Raw genomic sequence first — 20,347 nt, 5'->3', positions numbered from 1 at the left:
GGAAGGGTTATCTCTCCCCTCGATGCCACTTTACCAGCAATAGCGGAGTTCCTTGTGTATCTGCGGGAAGAAATGCGCCTTTCAGTCTCGGCAGTGAAAGGCTATCGCCCAGCCTTAAGTCTTGCCTTCAGGCTCAAAGGAATGGACATTTCCTCCTCGCTGGAACTGTCTCTTCTCATACGGAGTTACGAACTTACCTGCCCTCAGTCGGAAGTGAGACCTCCTCCTTGGAACGTGGTTCGAGTCCTCAGGTCTCTTAAGAGGCCTCCATACGAACCGTTACGCCAGGCTTCTGATCGCCACCTTACCTGGAAGACGGTGTTCCTGCTAGCTTTGGCCTCGGCCAAGCGAGTCAGCGAACTGCATGGTCTCTCCTACGACGTCGCCCATTCAAGGGGATGGGGGGGAGGTAACGTTCAGCTTCGTCCCTGAGTTTGTTGCTAAGACTCAGAACCCGGGAGTGCCGGACCCTAGGTTCGACTCCTTCCAGGTCTCGAGTCTTCGTTCTGTAACAGATGACCCAGACCATCTCCTACTGTGCCCAGTCAGGAGTCTGAGGTTGTATCTTAAAAGAACAGCTGCAGTCCGCCCCCAGGTGCGAGCCTTGTTTGTTAGCACCGGGGAAACGAAGAGGAGGGTCACCAGGAATACCATCTCGGCCTGGATCAGGAAGGTGATCCACCTGGCCTTGAGTTCTGACCCTCCTCCGTCACGGCGCCCTAGGGCGCATGATGTCAGTGGCGTGGCTACGTCCCTGGCCTTCAAGAAGAACTTTTCGGTGACGCAGGTCCTGCAAGCTGGGGTGTGGAAGCGTGAGACCACCTTCACGGCCCACTACCTGCAAGACGTGACACACAGAAGGCTCGATACGTTCTCTATCGGCCCTGTGGTGGCTGCACAACAGCTGGTCTAACCTCAGGCTCCTAATTGGGCAAGTAGCAGAAGGTTGAGGGCATCGTTACCCGGTTTTAGTCTGTGTGAATGAAACGATCTGTCTGGCCCTTTTTTTTCTTCATCCTCTCCTCCCTTGGAGAAAAGCAGCATCCTGGGTCCTTTGCACAGCTGACCTCGAACCTCTGCAGGTAAGCCATGCTTCCTTGTGTTCCTAGTATTAAGTTGTGATACTGTCATGTCCCTATACCCTGACGAGGTGGTATTGGGTAAGTCCTAGCCTAGATTTCCTTCTAAAGAACTCCAGGTCAACTTCCTAGGACGTATCACTGCTCACCTTCACACACAACTTACGTAGGCCGCAGCAGCCCCTCAGCTGCCTGCGAGGCGCAGGGGCCCCAACCCTTGAGTTACTCTATGAACTCGGGTTCAGGGCCCCCGGGCAAGCCAAAGCCAGTATGGCAGGGGACTTACCTCCCTTCCTAAGGGTTAAGTCACCCCATGTAAATAGCGTGGTTTGTATTCAGTTACGGAACAAATGACAAATTCGTAGATAATTTGTATTTTTCCTAACGATACAAACCTTAGCTATTTACAGTTATGTGCCCGCCAGCCCTGTCTCCCAAGATAAGTCATACCTCTAAGTAAAGTGAGCTAATCACCGGTGTGTTTGAGGGGGGAGGGGTAGCTAGCTACCCATCCCTACCCCCCCCCCCCCCCCCCGCTAACTAGCGGTGGGGTAGGAAACCCTCGTTAAAACTTTATGACTCGTCATCGGCTGCGCCGAAGTAATTACCCCATGTAAATAGCTAAGGTTTGTATTGTTAGGAAAAATACAAATTATCTACGAATTTGTCATTTTTGTGTGCTCTGTTTAGATAATTACTATAATGCACTTGTGGTTAGAAACATATCCCACTGTTGTTTAAAGTTCATTGTGATACTGTACTTCCTAAATTTCAATGCTGCTCATCCTCTGCAATGGACTGATTCAGCCTCTGAATATAAAGTAAAAAATCTAACCTTTCCTACTATAGTCACCTTGGTCAATCCAGGCGAAATATGTCACGCCCAGCTTATGACGTCTTAGCATGATTCCCACTCAGTGCAAGCACTACATACAGTAAGTTAATCAACAAAATTCCAGTATACTTGGGCTTATAACTTCTTTCTTCACACTCTTAATCATAATTCATACAATTATCTGTCACAAAAATAATACTGATATCTATAAAGTTGAAACTATTGGAAATTCAGTACACATTTATTTTTAGAATGCAGTCTGACGGAAGCAAAACAAACGTCAGTGATAAGGAGCACGTATACACAGAGACAACTTTGGCATTTTATTAAAATCCAAATCTTTACCCTGTGTGTGTATCTAAACCACAAGAGAGAGAAAATAATAATGATGATAATAATAATAATAATAATAATAATAATAATAATAATAATGATAATAATAATAAAGCTTTATTTCCAATATTTAGATTGGGTATTCTATATTAACTTTAAAATGAATACACTTAAAAATAATAAGTCTCTTACATTTGAAATCATATAAAATCATAACTGTTACATCTAAAATTATTACATATAGAATCATAAGGCTCTAAAATTAAAATCACAGAGTTCTTATATTTAAGATTATGACATTTAAAATCTTAGGTCTCTAACACTTATACCATAAAACTATATTTTAAGAACACATGTTAATATTAACATACAGCATGGACATTAGTTCAGTATTTATTATAGGATGCTTTTGAATAAGTTTGGAAATCTCATTCAGGGCCCAGCTGATACTTATAAACATTGTCAGCTGATTCATGTTACCGCTATCAAGGGTATGTACTATATGAATAAATATTCATAACATAATTTCCAAACTTATTCAAACTATCACATAATCAATAACAAAGGTTTCATACTGATTACTAAAAAGTATAAATATCATTAGTTATCACTTGATGGTATAAATGTGTTAGTTCATTCCTTTATCATTTGTTTGTTTATTCGTTCGAAGGACCGCATCAGTAGCCCTCCTGGAGTTGATGCTAAGTCTAATCCTATTTGCACTAGCCATTAATGGGATATCATCTGTAATTCCTCAAGATATTCTCTCAACGCTATTTGTAGATAATCTCTCCATATCATTTGTGGGAGTTAGAATGACAATGGTTGAGAGAAAACTGACTCTCTTAACAAAATTATTCAATGGGCTGATAACTTGTTCAGGCTCTTGAGTGTCATGCTCTGATTATATCTTGAACAAAGTGATATAACTATAGTTTATGGTTAGCGTAAGAGCATACCTCACTGAATGAAAGTGAAATATCTATGGATGTGTGTTATGAGTAAATTGACAAACACAAAATGATGAACTGTTAGTGGAATGGGGATAAGGTAGTCTTCCTACCTAATGTATGGCATTTTTAGCATAGATTGCTGCCATTAATGTGCATTGCATTTGTGACCCTTGTCTCTTAATTGTGGCAGGTGGAACACAACAGCAAAGTTGTTATCTGACAGTATGAGCAGAGAAGATAAGACTTTTGTATCATATTACAGGGTATAAACTTTATATATATATATATATATATATATATATATATATATATATATATATATATATATATATATATATATATATATATATATATATATATATATATATATATATATATATATAAAATTATATGACAGGAAATAAAGTAAGCTGTGGATTAGTTCAAGCTAATGTTTTTATTATCATTACACTATTATTATTATAATTGTTATTATAATTTGCTATTCAAATTAGTTTAATGAAACATTGAGAGTAAGTTGGTTAATTCCTGATTTCATTCTGAGGTTATTGTTTATTGAATTTGAAGGCCTTAGTGTTTAAAATAAACTGTAGCACCAAACCGATAGAGCAGGGGTAACAAAATCTGTAGTACGTTACTTCGGTATCACCAGAAATATATCCTGATATGTATTTTTGTTGGAATTACCTTAACAAATACTGTTATAGCTCTATCGAGAAATAGGAAGTTGACTTTATCTTAGTTTAAAAGTATTTCAGGGGTATCAGTAATGTGAATGTTATTCCAAGATCATTGTAAGCAATAAAAGCCGTTAATTGAATAGAAATACTGTTGGTAGCAACTCGTTTTTATCTATAAAGCTGTGAAAAAAGTAAATAACATTCATGTGGAGACTTGATTTCCTCTTTTCGTCTTTTCCTGTATCTTTTTAAGTTGGAATATTTTATTCTTTTTACTTTTCTTTAAAACTTTTCTTAGGAATTCATTTGGCAAAGAGAATTGACAAGATTGGAATGAGGTGTTCAGACACAGCACAAATCTATTTTGAAGATGTCAGAGTACCTGCCAAGAACATCATAGGAAAAGAAGGCATGGGATTTACATATCAGATGTTGCAGGTATGAGGTACAGTATATGTTTTAGGATTTTTAGAAATAATTTTGTTTCTACCCAAATTTGGTAACCTCTCCATTAATTACACAAGTGGATGTGAGAAAAATGCAGGTAATGGCAAAATGGGAATAAGTTTGTTGATTTGCTTACATAATGCTACACCATACCCTAGTTTAATTTTAGAGTACATAGCATAATCTGTATTCTAAACTTCACAAAAGTTTCTAAAAGAAACATATTTAATCCAAAATATGCTTATTATAATAGTACCTTAGTAAATAAAATGTCTCACTTGAGACTTACGTCTCTATGGGCTACCCAAATTTTGTATTCTCAATCTTACATTCTGTATGAGTAGTAGAAGAAAAAAATTTATTTGTAATGGCTTCTTCAAGACGTACAGATTATTTGAATACTTTCTCATATATGGAAGGTGTATTTTTCAATATTAATCTTACCCGATAATCATGTAGCTGTCAACTCTGTTGCCGACAGAAATCTACGGTCGGGATACGCCAGCGATCGCTATACAGGTGGGGGTGAACACCACAGCGCCATCTGTGGTCAGGTACTCCAGTACTTCTTGTCAACACCACCTCAATTTTTTTCCTCTGTCGTGCCTCCGGCTAGACCTACATGGATACGCTGTTGATTCTGGAGTTATTGCTCACGATTTGGTGATGTATTTGCTCTAGAGTTTAGCCTTCGCTATTCAGGAAGCTTTATCATTAGCTTAGCAAGTTTTTGGAATTAATTTGATTTAATTTTGGTGACGAAGAGAGTATGAACTCTCTTTCACTTTTAATGGCCGACCCTTCCCTTAGACGGAAGTGTTGGTGTCGAAGAGAGTATAGACTCTCTTTCTTAATTTTGCTTAACAAAAGTTATAGATTTATTTTATATCTCTCCGCCTTTTATAGGCCTCTTCGATTAACTTCCTTTTATTATAAACTTATTAAAATTAATTTTTATATTTGTTTATATTCGACCTTTCCTAATAGTAGGCGGTCTTTTCTTGGAACCGAAGTTAATTAACATTGAGCCCGTCATTTCGTTTTTACCTGTTAACATATTATGCTATTTTAATGTTTTTGAAAGAATTTCTTTGATAGTCTCGTACTGTTTTCAAAGTTGAACTAACGTTTTGTTTTGTCTCTGCAGTTGTTGACGTTCAGAACGTTCAACTTGCGCTCTATCGTTACGATAGAGAGAGAGTATTCACGGTGTCACGTTGCAGTAAGAGTAGAACGATTCTAGCGTTTTGTTCATTCTTTCTTAGCTTAAATGGTTTTAATTCTAATAAAGGAACTTTTTATTTGGGAAATCTTTCAGTTTTTTTCCTTTAACAATAATATGTTTTAACGATATATATAATTGGGCTCATCTCTCAGGTTCTAAGTCAAGAGAGAGAGAGAGAGAGATAGAGACGGAGGGAGAGAGAGGAGGATAAACGTTTCGTTCAAGCGGGTAACGTTGTTATCGTTTTTGCTCTTCTCCCTAGTCTCTTTAGGGGAAGAAGGTAAACGTTTCTAGAGTTTTATTCTTGTTCTCAGGCTTTATGCGGTGAGAGATTTTAAACGTAGTTTATTTGATCTAGTGTTTAGTCTCTTTTCCAGCCACTGAATTATTTATCTTTCATTATGTTTTTCTGTTACATTGTAATACTGTTTTCGCAATTACTAACTTTTAATGAAGGATAGAATTGCGTGTTTCAGGTACAAACCACTTAAAGTTTCGAGTTCAGTGAAATACCTGTAAGTGCAAACAGAAAATCAAAAGTGATAAAGTGATAAGCGCAAAGTGTTACAGTGTTGCGTTCGAGGGTTCGTCTGTTCGTGCCAGTTGTTCGCCTAGTCTGGGACCTCTTACAAGCTCCCAAGCCCAGGGGAGAAGTAACGTCGAAGGACTTATGGGTTCATCAGGCCTTGATCGACGAACAGACGTTTCCCTCCGTGGTTTCGGGTGTAACCAACTCACGTAGCCGACGTGATCACCCCACCCACACAAAGACGAGAGAGCCCTTTTATTCCTCGTCTGCGGAAGAGGTTTCTCGCAGAAACCATGGACCAAATCTTGCAGCTTTTAAGTGCAAGTCGGTCCCTTCCGCGCAAGTCCAACTCCTAGGTGGTGCCATTAGCACTGGGTCAGTTCGGACTTGCTGCAGTACGACAACTGCACACCTCCCAGAGAGGCAAGGTGGTATCGCAACAGGCAGTAACTCCGTCTGTTGCCGCACCAGCTGTTTTAGACCCTCAGTCTCAACGGACAGTAGCTCCGTTTGTTGTTGTCTTTCTTAAACTCTAGTGGTCTATGCTGCAGACAATGCAGTCTCAGCTTGCGGTGTTGATGCAGGAGTTTCAGGCAGAGAAGGTTAGCACACCTCCTCCTGCGAGCGCTCCTCCACCTCTGCGCAGTCCACCCTGCCAGACGTATGATGTTGAGGCTCCTCCTGCCTCCATGCGTGAGCTGCCGCTTTGGGAGTTGCCAGGTACCAGCGCTATGCAGCAACCTCCACTTTCCTTGAGGCAGGAGCCTCATGCTATGCGGCAACCGCCTCAACTCTTGAGGCAAGAGCCTCAACTCTTGAGGCAAGAACCTCAACTCTTGAGGCAAGAGCCTCAACTCTTGAGGCAAGAACCTCAACTCTTGAGGCAAGAGCCTCAACTCTTGAGGCAAGAACCTCAACTCTTGAGGCAAGAGCCTCAACTCTTGAGGCAAGAACCTCAACTCTTGAGGCAAGAACCTCAACTCTTGAGGCAAGAACCTCAACTCTTGAGGCAAGAGCCTCTACTCTTGAGGCAAGAACCTCAACTCTTGAGGCAAGAGCCTCAACTCTTGAGGCAAGAACCTCAACTCTTGAGGCAAGAACCTCAACTCTTGAGGCAAGAGCCTCAACTCTTGAGGCAAGAACCTCAACTCTTGAGGCAAGAGCCTCAACTCTTGAGGCAAGAGCCTCTCTCTGCGCAGCCACCTCCTCAACCCTTGAGGCAGACGCAACTCTTGAGGCAGGAACCTCATGCTATGAGGCAGCCGCCTCAACGCATGCAGCAACCGCATTCTTCACAGCATGAGCCTCTCTCTGCGCAGCTACCTCCTCAACCCTTGAGGCAGACGCAACTCTTGAGGCAGGAACCTCACAGGAGCCTCATGCTATGCGGCATCCTCCTCAAACCATGAGGCAGGAGCCTCATGCTATGCGGCATCCTCCTCAACCCATGAGGCAGGAGCCTCATGCTATGCGGCAACCTCCTTTACCCATGAGGCAGCCTCATGCTATGCGGCATCCTCCTCAACCCATGAGGCAGGAGCCTCATGCTATGCGGCATCCTCCTCAACCCATGAGGCAGGAGTCTCATGCTATGAGGAGCCTCATGCTATGCGGCATCCTCCTCAAACCATGAGGCAGGAGCCTCATGCTATGCGGCAACCGCCTCAACCCATGAGGCAGGAGCCTCATACTATGCGGCATCCTCCTCAACGCATGCGGCATGAGCCTCATCCCTTGCAGCATGAGCCTCATCCCATGCAGCATGAGCCTCATACCATGCAGCATGAGCCTCATCCCATGCAGCATGAGCCTCATCCCATGCAGCATAAGCCGCACGCCATGCAACATGCTCTGCTTACCTTACAGCATGCTCTACATACAGCATGCTCTGCATACCTTTCCGCATGCTCCTCAGTCACACATCTTTGGTTGTTGCCAACTCACTAGACTGTCAAGCAGTTTCATAACGTTGCCTTCTAGTCTGCTGCTTTTGCACCAGTGAAACCCTCACTGAGAGAACTTAGCTTTTCTCGGATATGGTTCCTGTAGATGAGAAAGTGCTATTCTCCCTCCTTCTGATATTCCCTTGAGGACTCTGTCATTTGGAGAGGAGCCTTTAGCTGCTTAGCCTCCTATGGACTTTTATTTAAGCATAACATGCTTCCAGGGAGGGTAATGGTTCCACTTCAGTCGCTAACCCCGTCTGTTACCACACCTGCTCCCATAGACCTTGAGCTTTGTTGCAAGACATGCAGTCCAAGCTTAGTCCTTGTTAGAGGATTTTTTGTTTACGGAGTCAGTGTGTCACTGGGAAGACGTTCAACAACCAGCAGAAGTGACTTGTTGTGACGCAGTGCGGCAACCTCAGCAACCCGATAAGGAGTTGTCTGTACGACCCAGACAGTCTAGACAGCTTCGGGTTGTCGCTGTACTTCCTCGCTTCCCCATGGTTGACAGTTCACAGACTGTGCAGCAGTACCATGATCTTGTGTCCGGCTCCGTCAGACGACTGGCTTTTAAGAGCTCCCACAAGTCGTCGCTGTCTGGAGATTCTCAGATGGACTATGGATCTGACCAAGGAACTGGGCCTCCTGGTCAATTTTGAGGAGTCCCAGCTCGTCCCATCCCAGACCATTGTCTACCTGGGTATGGATCTTCAGAGTCGAGCTTTTCGGGCTTTTCCGTCGGCCCCAAGGATCTACTAAGCCCTAGATTGCATCCAGAGCATGCTGAGAAGGAACCGATGCTCAGTCAGGTAGTGGATGAGTCTAACAGGGACACTTTCATCGCTGGCCTTGTTCATCGAGTTAGGGAGACGCCACCTCCGCCCCCTTCAGTATCATCTAGCGGCTCACTGGATAAAGGAAATGATGCTAGAGACGATCTCAGTTCCTGTTTCCGAAGAGAGGAGGTCTACTCTCACGTGGTGAAAGAACAGCTTTCTTCTCAAGGAAGTCTACCTTTGGCTGTTCAGAAACCCGACCGCCGTCTCTTCTCTGACGCATCAGACACGGGCTGGGGTGCGACTTTGGACGGACAGGAATGCTCGGGAACATGGAATCAGGAGCTAAGGACACTTCACATCTATTGCAAGGAGCTGTTGGCGGTTCATCCGGCCTTGATAAACTTCAAGTCCCTCCAGCTTAACAAGGTGGTGGAGGTGGACTCTGACAACACCACAGCCTTGGCTTACATCTCCAAGCAGGGAGGGACTCATTCGTGGAAGTTGTTCTAGATCGCAAGGGACCTCCTCATCTGGTTAAAAGATCGAAAGCTCACGCTGGTAACGAGGTTCATTCAGGGCGATATGAATGTCATGGCAGATCGCCTTAGCCGGAAGGGTCAGGTCATCCCCACAGAGTGGACCCTTCACAAGAATGTTTGCAGCAGACTTTGGGCCATGTGGGGTCAGCCAACCATAGATCTGTTCGCTACCTCGATAACCTAGAGGCTCCCGTTGTATTGTTCTCCGATTCCAGACCCAGCAGCAGTTCACGTGGATGCTTTTCTGCTGGATTGGTCCCATCTCGACCTGTATGCATTCCCGCCGTTCAAGATTGTCAACAGGGTACTTCAGAAGTTCGCCTCTCGCAAAGGGACACGGCTGACGTTGGTTGGCTCCGCTCTGGCCCGCGAGAGAATGGTTCATAGAGGTACTGCAATGGCTGGTCGACATTCCCAGGACTCTTCCTCTAGGAGTGGACCTTCTACGTCTACCTCACGTAAAGAAGGTACATCCAAACCTCCACGCTCTTCGTCTGACTGCCTTCAGACTTTCGAAAGACACTCAAGAGCTAGGGGCTTTTCGAAGGAGGCAGCCAGAGCGATTGCCAGAGCAAGGAGGACATCCACTCTCAGAGTCTATCAGTCTAAAGGGGAAGTCTTCCGAAGCTGGTACAAGGCCAATGCAGTTTTCCTCATCCAGTACCACTGTAACCCAGATTGCTGACTTCCTGTTACATCTAAGGAACGTAAGATCCCTTTCAGCTCCTACGATTAAGGGTTACAGAAGTATGTTGGCAGCGGTTTTCCGCCACAGAGGCTTGGATCTTTCCACCAACAAAGATCTACAGGACCTCCTTAGGTCTTTTGAGACCTCAAAGGAACGTCGGTTGTCCACTCCAGGCTGGAATCTAGACGTGGTCCTAAGGTTCCTTATGTCATCAAGATTTGAACCTCTCCAATCAGCCTCTTTTAAGGACCTCACATTAAAAACTCTTTTCCTCGTGTGCTTGACAACAGCTAAAAGAGTAAGTGAGATCCACGCCTTCAGCAGGAACATAGTTTTCACATCTGAAACGGCTACATGTTCCTTGCAGCTCGGTTTTTTGCTAAAACGAGCTTCCTTCACGTCCTTGGCCTAAGTCGTTCGAGATCCCAAGCCTGTCCAACTTGGTGGGGGACGAACTGGAGAGAGTACTTTGCCCAGTTAGAGCTCTTAGGTACTATCTAAAAAGGTCATAACCTTTACGAGGACAATCAGAAGCCTTATGGTGTGCTATCAAGAAGCCTTCTCTTCCAAGGTCTAAGAACTCAGTTTCTTACCTATTCAGGCTCCTGATTAGGGAAGCACATTCTCATCTGAAGGAAGAAGACCTTGCTTTGCTGAAGGTAAGGACACATGAAGTGAGAGCTGTGGCTACTTCAGTGGCCCTCAAACAGAACCGTTCTCTGCAGAGTGTTATGGATGCAACCTATTGGAGAAGCAAGTCAGTGTTCGCATCATTCTATCTCAAAGATGTCCAGTCTCTTTACGAGAACTGCTACACCCTGGGACCATTCGTAGCAACGAATGCAGTAGTAGGCGGGGGCTCAGCCACTACATTCCCATAATCCCATAACCTTTTTTAACCTTTCTCTTGAATACTTTTTATGGGTTGTACGGTCGGCTAAGAAGCCTTCCACATCCTTGTTGATTTGGCGGGTGGTCAATTCTTTCTTGAGAAGCGCCGAGGTTAAAGGTTGTGATGAGGTCCTTTAGTATGGGTTGCAGCCCTTTATACTTCAGCACCTAAGAGTCGTTCAGCATCCTAAGAGGACCGCTACGCTCAGTAAGGAAGACGTACTTAATAAAGGCAGAGTAATGGTTCAAGTCGTCTTCCTTACCAGGTACTTATTTATTTTATGTTATTTTTGAATAACTAATAAAATAAAATACGGGATACTTAGCTTCTTTGTTAACATGTATGCTGGTTTTCACCCACCCCCCTGGGTGTGAATCAGCTACATGATTATCGGGTAAGATTAATATTGAAAAATGTTATTTTCATTAGTAAAATAAATTTTTGAATATACTTACCCGATAATCATGATTTAATTGACCCACCCTTCCTCCCCATAGAGAACCAGTGGACCGAGGAAAAAATTGAGGTGGTGTTGACAAGAAGTACTGGAGTACCTGACCACAGATGGCGCTGTGGTGTTCACCCCCACCTGTATAGCGATCGCTGGCGTATCCCGACCGTAGATTTCTGTCGGCAACAGAGTTGACAGCTACATGATTATCGGGTAAGTATATTCAAAAATTTATTTTACTAATGAAAATAACATTTTATGTCATGGGCCAGAGTAACCTGTGCAGTGGTAGTAACTCATTTTATCTCAAAAACTTATTAGATGGAGCTAAGAGGGAGAAAACAATTACTCACTAACTTTTGAAAAATCCTGATGTATAATATATAGTGTAAAAGGGTGACACATAATATATAGTATAAACGGTGACACATAATCTATAGTATAAAGGGTCTGGTTGTTTTAATATCTCTTCTCAAACTGGAACCTCTGCTCTAATTTCCAATTCTCACAAACAGTGCTTGTATTCCTGGAACACATATGTGCTGAGGCATGGGGAAAACTAGTTAGTTCACATAAATACTATCGTTGTGCAATAACACAAGGTCACCCAACTCATAGACTCCTGATCACTATTCTGCATTTGTTCCAACACAGCTACGAACCTTTTTTCTTTACTATAGATATATGTTTCAGCGCGAGCTGGATTTAGCCATAAAAACTTTCATGCGAGGTGTCAACAACCCTCTGCAAGTTAGCAAGTGAGCTCTTTTCAATTTTCCTTGGACTACGGTTGAATGCAGACATATCGTGTCTCTCTTTCAGATTACTTTCTATTAACTGCCTATAAAACTTGAAAAGATTTCTTTCTTTTCAGTAGTGCTTGGTAATTAAGGACTGCAAACACGAGGTTTTGTCTTGGCATTTCGAGCCGCCCTTGAGATACATTTATGTCAGCGATGGAGACGGATCCTCACCGGCTTTGCCCTTCGTGCAGACGACACTGCTACACAGAGGCTTCTTGTGCCAAGTGTCGGTAGTGGTCATCCTCCTAGTGGGAGCGGTACAGTAGACGTAAAAAGAAGAAGTTTGAAAGGGATTCTTCGCCTTCAATTTCATCTTTGAGGTCGATGAAGTACCGACTTCTCTCTCCTTGGTCCTCGTACCCTCCCACCTTCCTCTTCCCCTTTGGTTTCCTCCGGAGGCCGATCGGATAAGAGTGATGACCATTTGACCCCTGGACAACCTTTGGGCCTGGAAGACCCCTCTGCTTCCCCCTAACAAACACTATCAGTTGTGGCCTCCCTTGGGGCTTTTGGGTTCCTCAATTAAGAAACGGCTGTTATTATTATTATTATTATTATTATTATTATTATTATTATTATTATTATTATTTTTATTATTATTAATTGCTAAGCTACAATCCTAGTTGGAAAAGCAGGATGCTATAAGCCTAGGGGCTCCAACAGTAAAAATAGCCCATTGAGGAAAGGAAATGAGGAAAAATAAAATATTTTAAGAACAGTAATATTAAAATAAATATCTTCTATATAAGCTATAAAAACTTTAACAAAGCAAGAGGAAGAGAAATAAGATAGAGTAGTGTGCCTGAGTGTACCCTCAAGCAAGAGAACTCTAACCCAAGACAGTGGAAGACCATGGTACAGAGGCTATGGCACTACCCAAGATGAGAGAAGAATGTTTTAATTTTGGACTGTCCTGCTCCTAGAAGAGCTGCTTACCATAGCTAAAGAGTCTCTTCTACCCTTACCAAGATGAATGTGGCCACTGAAAAATTACAGTGCAGCAATCCCTTGGGTGAAGAAGAATTGTTTAGTAATCTCAGTGTTGTCAGGTGTATGAGGACAGAGGAGAATGTGTAAAGAATAGGTCAGACTATTTGGTGTGTGTATAAGCAAAGGAAAAATGAACTGTAACCAGAGCGAAGGATCCAATGTAGTACTGTCTGGCCAGTCAAAGGACCCCATAACTCTCTAGCGGTAGTATCTCAATGGTTGGCTGGTGCCCTGGCCAACCTACTAATTAGGTGTTGGAGGTGTTGAAGCTTGGGGCACAGCAGAAGCGCACAGCTGCTTCCATAGTAGTCGATCTTGACTTTCCTCACAGAGCCGCTGGAGGGGAGTCCCTTTCAGCCAGTATTGTGCCACAGGTGGAGTCTTCCTTCGCAATTCCTAGCCCACCTGAGAATGCAGGTTCTCTTCAAAGTTCCAGCCTAGCGTGCTCATCTCCGGGGTGAGTGCACTTGCTGAGTCTTCTCGGCATGCTGAGTTCGCTCAATCTAAGGTTTCATGTGAACCTCAATGCTACGAGGATGAACGACGCTCTCACCAGCTCGAGAGGTTTTCCTCCCTTGAGTGGGCTCCCATTCAAGTGCCTCGTAAGCGTGCAGGGTTCTTCGCCACCTCGCATTAACTCCCCGAAGTTATGCTCTTTAGAGTAATGTGGTGACTGTGGCCAACAAATCTCCGAAGTTAAAGACACTTTCCACCTTGCCTAAGAGGACCATGAGTCTCTGCAAGTCTTGAGATTGCTTTACCCTCTGGGGTTTTGCCTAGGGCATCTCCTTCGGGAGGAGCCCCAGTTTGGTTTGATGAATGTTGGCAGTTGCAGTGAACATTGTCAGCCAAACCAATCTTGCCTCGCTCACCACCATCCAAGCGCAGTGTCCTTTTCTGAGCACGCACGAGGTACAGGTGATTCGCAAACCATCTATAATTGCGCTTGTGAGTGTTTGCGTGCCAGCTGGTGAAGCTTAGGCTTGCGAGCGAACAGATCTTGGTCTAGCTGAAGCGCATGTAATGTTCGCACTTACGAAACATTGCCAAACATTTATGCCACTGAATCTGGTAATTTCCCTTCTCCTTTGGTGAGCTCCACTATGGTATCACGCCTGTGATTAGCTATTCTCTCACCAGGAGAAGCTTGGTCTTGCGATCAGTGCATGTACGAATAATCTTTGCAGCCTAGACGCCTTTCGGCCGCCTTCTCATTCGTAAGGGATGTGTCATGCGTTTAGGAGCTCATTGAGGCTATCAAACAGGCTACAAGTGGTCCTGTCATGACCTGACCACCAGAGAAACCTTTGCAACCTGTACTTAGCATCCTCATGGTTATCTTCTGGGAGTTCTAGTTCTCCATTGGATCCAAAGCGTAGGACCATGACTACCACTATTCGTGGTCCATCTCGTCCTCCAGTCACCGCTGTTCCTTCGTTGCCTGCTCACTTGTCTAGGTATCAGCGATACCTAGATTCCAAGGCTGCCTATGCTAAGCCTGATTTCTTATGTGAAAAGTTGGGTATTATCCCAAATAAAGTGGTCGGAAAGCGAAGGAAGCAGACAGGTTACGCTTTCTCCGGGAGATACCTTTTACCCAAGGACTAGCAGTAGTTCGATCGTTCACAGACAATTATTGGCTGTCGCCAGTCGAAATGGTCCGCACTGCACCCACTGTTTCGCCCCTGGACCCCGTTGTTGCTCCCGTCAAGCCTCTGCAGACTTCAGAAAGAAGGTTCCATGTTATTTTATAAGCTCTTAGGTCCCTTTTCTCCCTTTTCTATCTTTGAAAAACGGGAAATTTAAACTACTTAATTGATATCAGTAGGTGTAGAGCTGGGTTCATATAAACTTGCTAAAGAAATATAATGAACGCAGTTCCTGTAGTAACTGTGTGCAGACAGAAATTAATATTGAGAAAAACTCTGATGTGCATAAGATTTTCAAGGTATTTAACCTTAGCTTGGAACAAGAAGAACTGTTAGGAATTTTTTAGAATTATCCATAAATTGTTAGCAATGAATTAGGTTTAACTTATCTTTTAGAGTATGATATTTAGTTACAGGATACAAAACTCATTAGAAAAAGTCCATATCACTTGAGCTCACAGGATGCAATTTCAATAAGAAGGGAAATTAAATATATGCTAGGTAATGATTTGATAGTTCCTAGCAAGAGTGAATTGTGCTCTCTGGCAGTTTTGGTGAAAAACAAAGATGGATTATATAGGATGTGTATTGATTTCAGAAAAGTAAACAGTGTAACTTAATTAAAGTAATGTCCCCCTTACAAGTATTGATGAGTTTTTAGATAGAATCGGAAATGCTAAACTCATTTACAAGCTTGATTTGGCCAAAGGTTACTGACAATTACCTCAGGTCCAGAAAATATCTGCTTTAACATCTTTCGACAGTTACGAATCCAGAGTTATGGCTTTTGGTTTAAAGAATGCAGCCAATACTTTCCAAAGGTTAGTGAATTAATTACTATATGACATTGACAACTGTGTCATGTATTTACATGACCTTGTGATGTTCTTAGAAACTTGGGAAGAACATTTAAGAATTTCGCAAGAGTTGTGGAAATCCTAGAAATATCAAATCTTGTTCTAAATCTAAAGAAATGGGAATTTGTGAAATCATATTACTGTACTTATATACCTGTAGGTCATAAAGTGGGTCTCGGAAATATTGGTCCAAAAACTGGGAACACAGAAACTATAATCAATTTCCTGATAACTAAAAAACAAGGCATGAAATTTCTCGAAATGGTTTTACATTTCCGAAGATTTGTGCCCAATTTTTCAGAATAAATGCTCCCATAACTAATTTCTTGAAGGATGAAGTTTCGTATTTGGTAATAAGTTCATAAATGCTTTCAACAAATTAAAGGCTCTAATGATTCATGAGCCAGTAGTATTGTTAACTGTTTTTAGTCAGGTATATAATGTAGCAACCTATGCCAGTGACACTGGCATAGGAGTCTTGTCAAAAGAAGTGAATGGGACAAGCACCCAGTTATGTATTATTCAAAGAAACTGAACTATTGAGAAGGAATTCATTAGTTTAGTCTCAGCCATATAACATTGAGGCTTATGCACATACTGACCCTATTTTAACTGTGTATGCTGATCATGATTCTCTAGTTTAAACTAATTTGGAGAGATTTAAGAATAAGAGTAAACATCTCATGCGCTAGAGTTTAGAATTACAAGATTATTATCTATAGTTCATTTAAAGAGAAGGAATCTCTAGAGATTTTTCTGAGGATGAGAGAAGCATTTGTTTTTCCTTTTTTTTTATTGTTATAAACAAGTTGAGTAAGTTGTTTTTTAGTATATCACTACAGTGTTGTGTTGTGTGAACATTGTGCGAAGTGATCATGTTTTGCTATTGCTGAGTTGAAGCATGTTGCAGAGTTATTCATCATTGGTTAACAAAGATAAAATCAGTAAATTTTCCATATTTTGGCTTTGTTAGAATATCTAATAGGTAGATGAACTTGTATCTCTTTTTCAAGAGCGTCTGCAGTTAGAAGAAATTCAGCTAGTGTTTTATCAAAGATGTCATACCCTTAATTACTGTTATCAGCACTTTGGGGGACAAACCAAGATTCGATGATGATAATATGGTCCACTCACACGGGATACGTCTTCTGATGTATTTCAACGACTGGTTGATCCTGGCCTCCTTGGAGAGGCAGTTACTTCAAGATCAGGTAGGATTCGTGTATATAGATAATCGCATCAGCAGGCTCATGGGATTTATGTGACCCTGTCCATCCAAAACAAAAGTCCCACTTTGCCGCTGACAATGTCTTCTCTGTCACCTTTCCTTGTTGGAGAAGCTTGTTCCCCATGGGTGTCTCACCAGAGATCTCTTCAGTGGTGTCTGAAGGATCACTGCTCAGCCAACAAGGATCCCCCTATTCTTCCTGTTTCAGTAGAACTAGAGGATCGGGATGATCTTGTCTGGTGGTTCGACGAGGAAAACCTCACCCTTTCGCCATACATCCTAATTCAGCCAGTAATCAACAGTTTTAGTTATGCCAGGAATTAGGATGACCCTATGGTAGCTCCCAGATGGTTTCTTGCCAAGTGGTATCATGATCTACTTGCTCTTCTGGTTGAGGTTCTGAGAGAACTACCACTGTAGCCCACTCTTCTCTGTCAGCCACATTGGCAGAGATACCACCATGCTGTGGGGTCATTAGTGCTTCTCAGGTAGCAACTATCTAGCATCTCTTCCTACCGAAAGGCTTTTTACGAGGCACTGCAAAGGAGATATCTGGAGGTCTTCTACAGCTGCCCACCTATCTCAAAGGCCAATCTCTGCGATTGGTATCGTAGAAGTGGTATATCTCCGGTCAGAACAACTCTAGCACGATTGGTGATTTCTTTGTCTTCCTTCGCTTGACGAAGTGTTTCTCAGTCGCTGCTGTCATAGGCTGCTGCTTGGACTCAAGTATGGTCTTTCGACAAGTGTTTAGACTTCTCTTCTTGGGAGTTGTCTTTTGATGTGAGAAGCTTTGAACAGTCTTTCCCATCCCGGGATCTCCAACCCCTGGATTGGGACGTGAATTTGGTTCTCAAGGCTCTTCGGGGTACCCCGTTCGAGCCTTTGAGGAGGCTGTTAGAGTAGGATTTAACTCAAGAGTATCTTTCTGGTAGCTTTAGCATCGGCTAAGAGAGTTGGCGAGTTGCACAGTCTCTTATATAGTCGCTCACGCTGAGAGTTGGAAGGAGGTCTCCTTCAGTTTTTTGCTGGACTTCTTGGCCAAGATTCAGAACCCGGCAACATAGGACCCCATGTTTGAGTCCTTCTCCATCCCCTCCCTCTAGGAGGCATCGGGTGATGATCAAGAGGAGGTGCTTATGTGTTCTGTAAGAGCTCAGCGGTGCTATCGGAGAAGGAAGCAACACCTCAGGCCTGAATATTGGAGACTGCTTTAACCCTGGTAGATCCAAGGAAGAGGTGTAAAGGAGCACGGTCTCTTTCTGGCTTTGTGAGATGATCCTTGAGGCTTATGCCTCGGCTGAAGAAAGAGTTTCGGCCTCTGGTTAGGACTAGAGCTCATGAAGTTAGAGTATTGGGCACACCCTTGCTTTGAGGAGGACCCTGTTCTGAAGGCTGGTGTCAGGAAGACAGACCACCTTCACTGCCTTTTACTTGTGGGAGTTTATTCACAAGTCTTTTAACACCTTTGTGCTTGGACCTGTGGTGGCTGCCCAAGTTGTTGTGTAACCAGCCAAACTCCCACACAGGACAAGAATGCATTTCTTCTATGGTAACGTGTAGATGTAAGTCTAGAATGATCAGTACAGTAGTATAACTGGCTCTTAAGGGGACAAAGTGGTCAAATGTTTCAAGCTGGTGGGACTAGATGCTGGTAAGTTTCACTTCAGAGCACCATTCTTTAAATTTAAAGAAGTGACCCTTCCCATCCTCCTGTAACGAGCAGTAGGATGGTGGGTCTTATACAAACCCATTAGTGATTATACTTGGTATCTGACTCCAAGTAACATCCCTTTTTGGGGAAAGGGTTCTCCAGTATTGATCAGGTATAGTACTTGTACTTATGTATAACTTGAGGCATATCAGTCTTTCATCCACATGATTGACAGATAGGGAGTGGCAGTTGTCCTTGTTTTGTACCCATGCAGTTTGATTATTGATCACTTACAGGGAAGAATTTGAACATTCTAGTTTGATTCCAAGGAACTTCCAGGGAGTCTCCTTAATGAAAGAACCAGGGTTTGTATGACACGTAGGAATAAATCACACCTTTAAAGTACAGTACAGTAGGGTCTTGAAATATGTATGTTTAGATTGTGTGATTCCCCTTTTATGCAGTTGCCAGTTCTCAAAAATGAATTCTCTGTATCTGCGAAGCCGAGTCACGTGCCACAAAACCTATCGAAACCATTATCTTTTCAGGTATTGGTAGGCTAGCGTAGGCCTAGGTACAGCAACTGATAATAAATGTAACCAAACCCAATTTACCTTACATTTTATTGGCATGATAAATAGCCTATTTGAGGAAAAATTCCATATTAGCAATGAAATCAATTTTTATCCATACGAGTCCAGCTGAGAAAATGTGAACATCTAGTTGTGGTCATGTTCTCAGCAACTTTTATCTTTTCTTTCCCTAACCTTTCAGTAATTTTAATGGTACTGTTATAATGGTAGGAATAACATTTAGATTATCATAATATTAATTTTTCAATATTAAACTTACCCGGTGATCATATAGCTGTCAGCTCTGCTGCCCGACAGAAAAACCTAAGGACGAAATACGCCAGCGATCGCTATACAGGTGGGGGTGTACATCAACAGCGCCATCTGTCGAGCAGGTACTCAAGTACTCCATGTCAACACAGAACCAATTTTCTCTCTGTCGTGCCACCGGCAAGACCTACTAAATACGCTGTTGTTTTCTGGATTGATTTTCACGTTATTTGGTGAAGTATTCATTTCTGGTTATTAGCTATCGCTGTGCAGAAGTTATCTTCAATACTTCCTTGCATTCTTTTATTGAATTTTGGATTATTTGTTGACGACTTGGATAGATTTTGAATTCCCCCCTTTGACTAATTCAAGATGTCTGACCCTTCTCAAGTCCCCAAGTACAGGAAGTGTAGCGCTAGGGACTGTTCAAGGCGTCTTCCGAAGGCCTCTATCGATCCGCACACCATTTGTTCCAATTGTAGGGGTAAAGCCTGTCAATTGGAAGATCGATGTGAGGAATGCGTTGGGCTTTCGGAATTCGATTTTCAAGAATTCCTGAAATATGCACGTAGACTAGAGAAGGATAGAATCAGGAGGAGTTCGTCTCGCTCAGTAGATTTTTCCTCTCCCCATGCCCCACAACCTATTCCTTCCCCTGTAGTGGTTGCACCCGACCCCCCTGCTAGCTCTCATCAACCTTCGATGGCAGATATGATGCGTGCCATCCAGGCTCTAGGTGAGAGAGTCGAGTCATTGGCGAATGACCGCAATCAACTCATGGCTGACGTCAGGGAGTTGAAAGGTAAGAGTGCAGTGGGAAGTGAAGTGAGTGTTTGTGCAGTGAAAAGTGTCAGTGTTACGCATGAGGGTGCGTCTGTTCGTGCCTGTCGTCCTCCCAGTCCGGGACCTCTTGCAAGCTCCCAAGCCCAGGGGAGAAGCAATGTCGTA

At 43.0% G+C, this 20,347-nt stretch overlaps 1 protein-coding gene across 1 annotated transcript in view; it reads left to right on the top strand.

Annotated features, from left to right (window-relative positions):
- Positions 1-20,347, top strand: part of LOC137616576 (probable acyl-CoA dehydrogenase 6) — a 93,522-nt gene that overhangs the window by 27,141 nt on the left and 46,034 nt on the right. The window contains exon 5 of the mRNA XM_068346455.1: positions 4,179-4,318. Within this exon, the coding sequence (XP_068202556.1) occupies positions 4,179-4,318 (140 nt within the window). The remainder of the gene's footprint in view (positions 1-4,178; positions 4,319-20,347) is intronic.

The sequence above is a fragment of the Palaemon carinicauda genome, chromosome 22 (assembly GCF_036898095.1).
Source record: "Palaemon carinicauda isolate YSFRI2023 chromosome 22, ASM3689809v2, whole genome shotgun sequence".
NCBI lineage: Eukaryota > Metazoa > Arthropoda > Malacostraca > Decapoda > Palaemonidae > Palaemon > Palaemon carinicauda.
The sequence above is the reverse complement of the archived record's forward strand: the minus strand, read 5'-3'. Positions and strand labels throughout refer to the sequence as shown.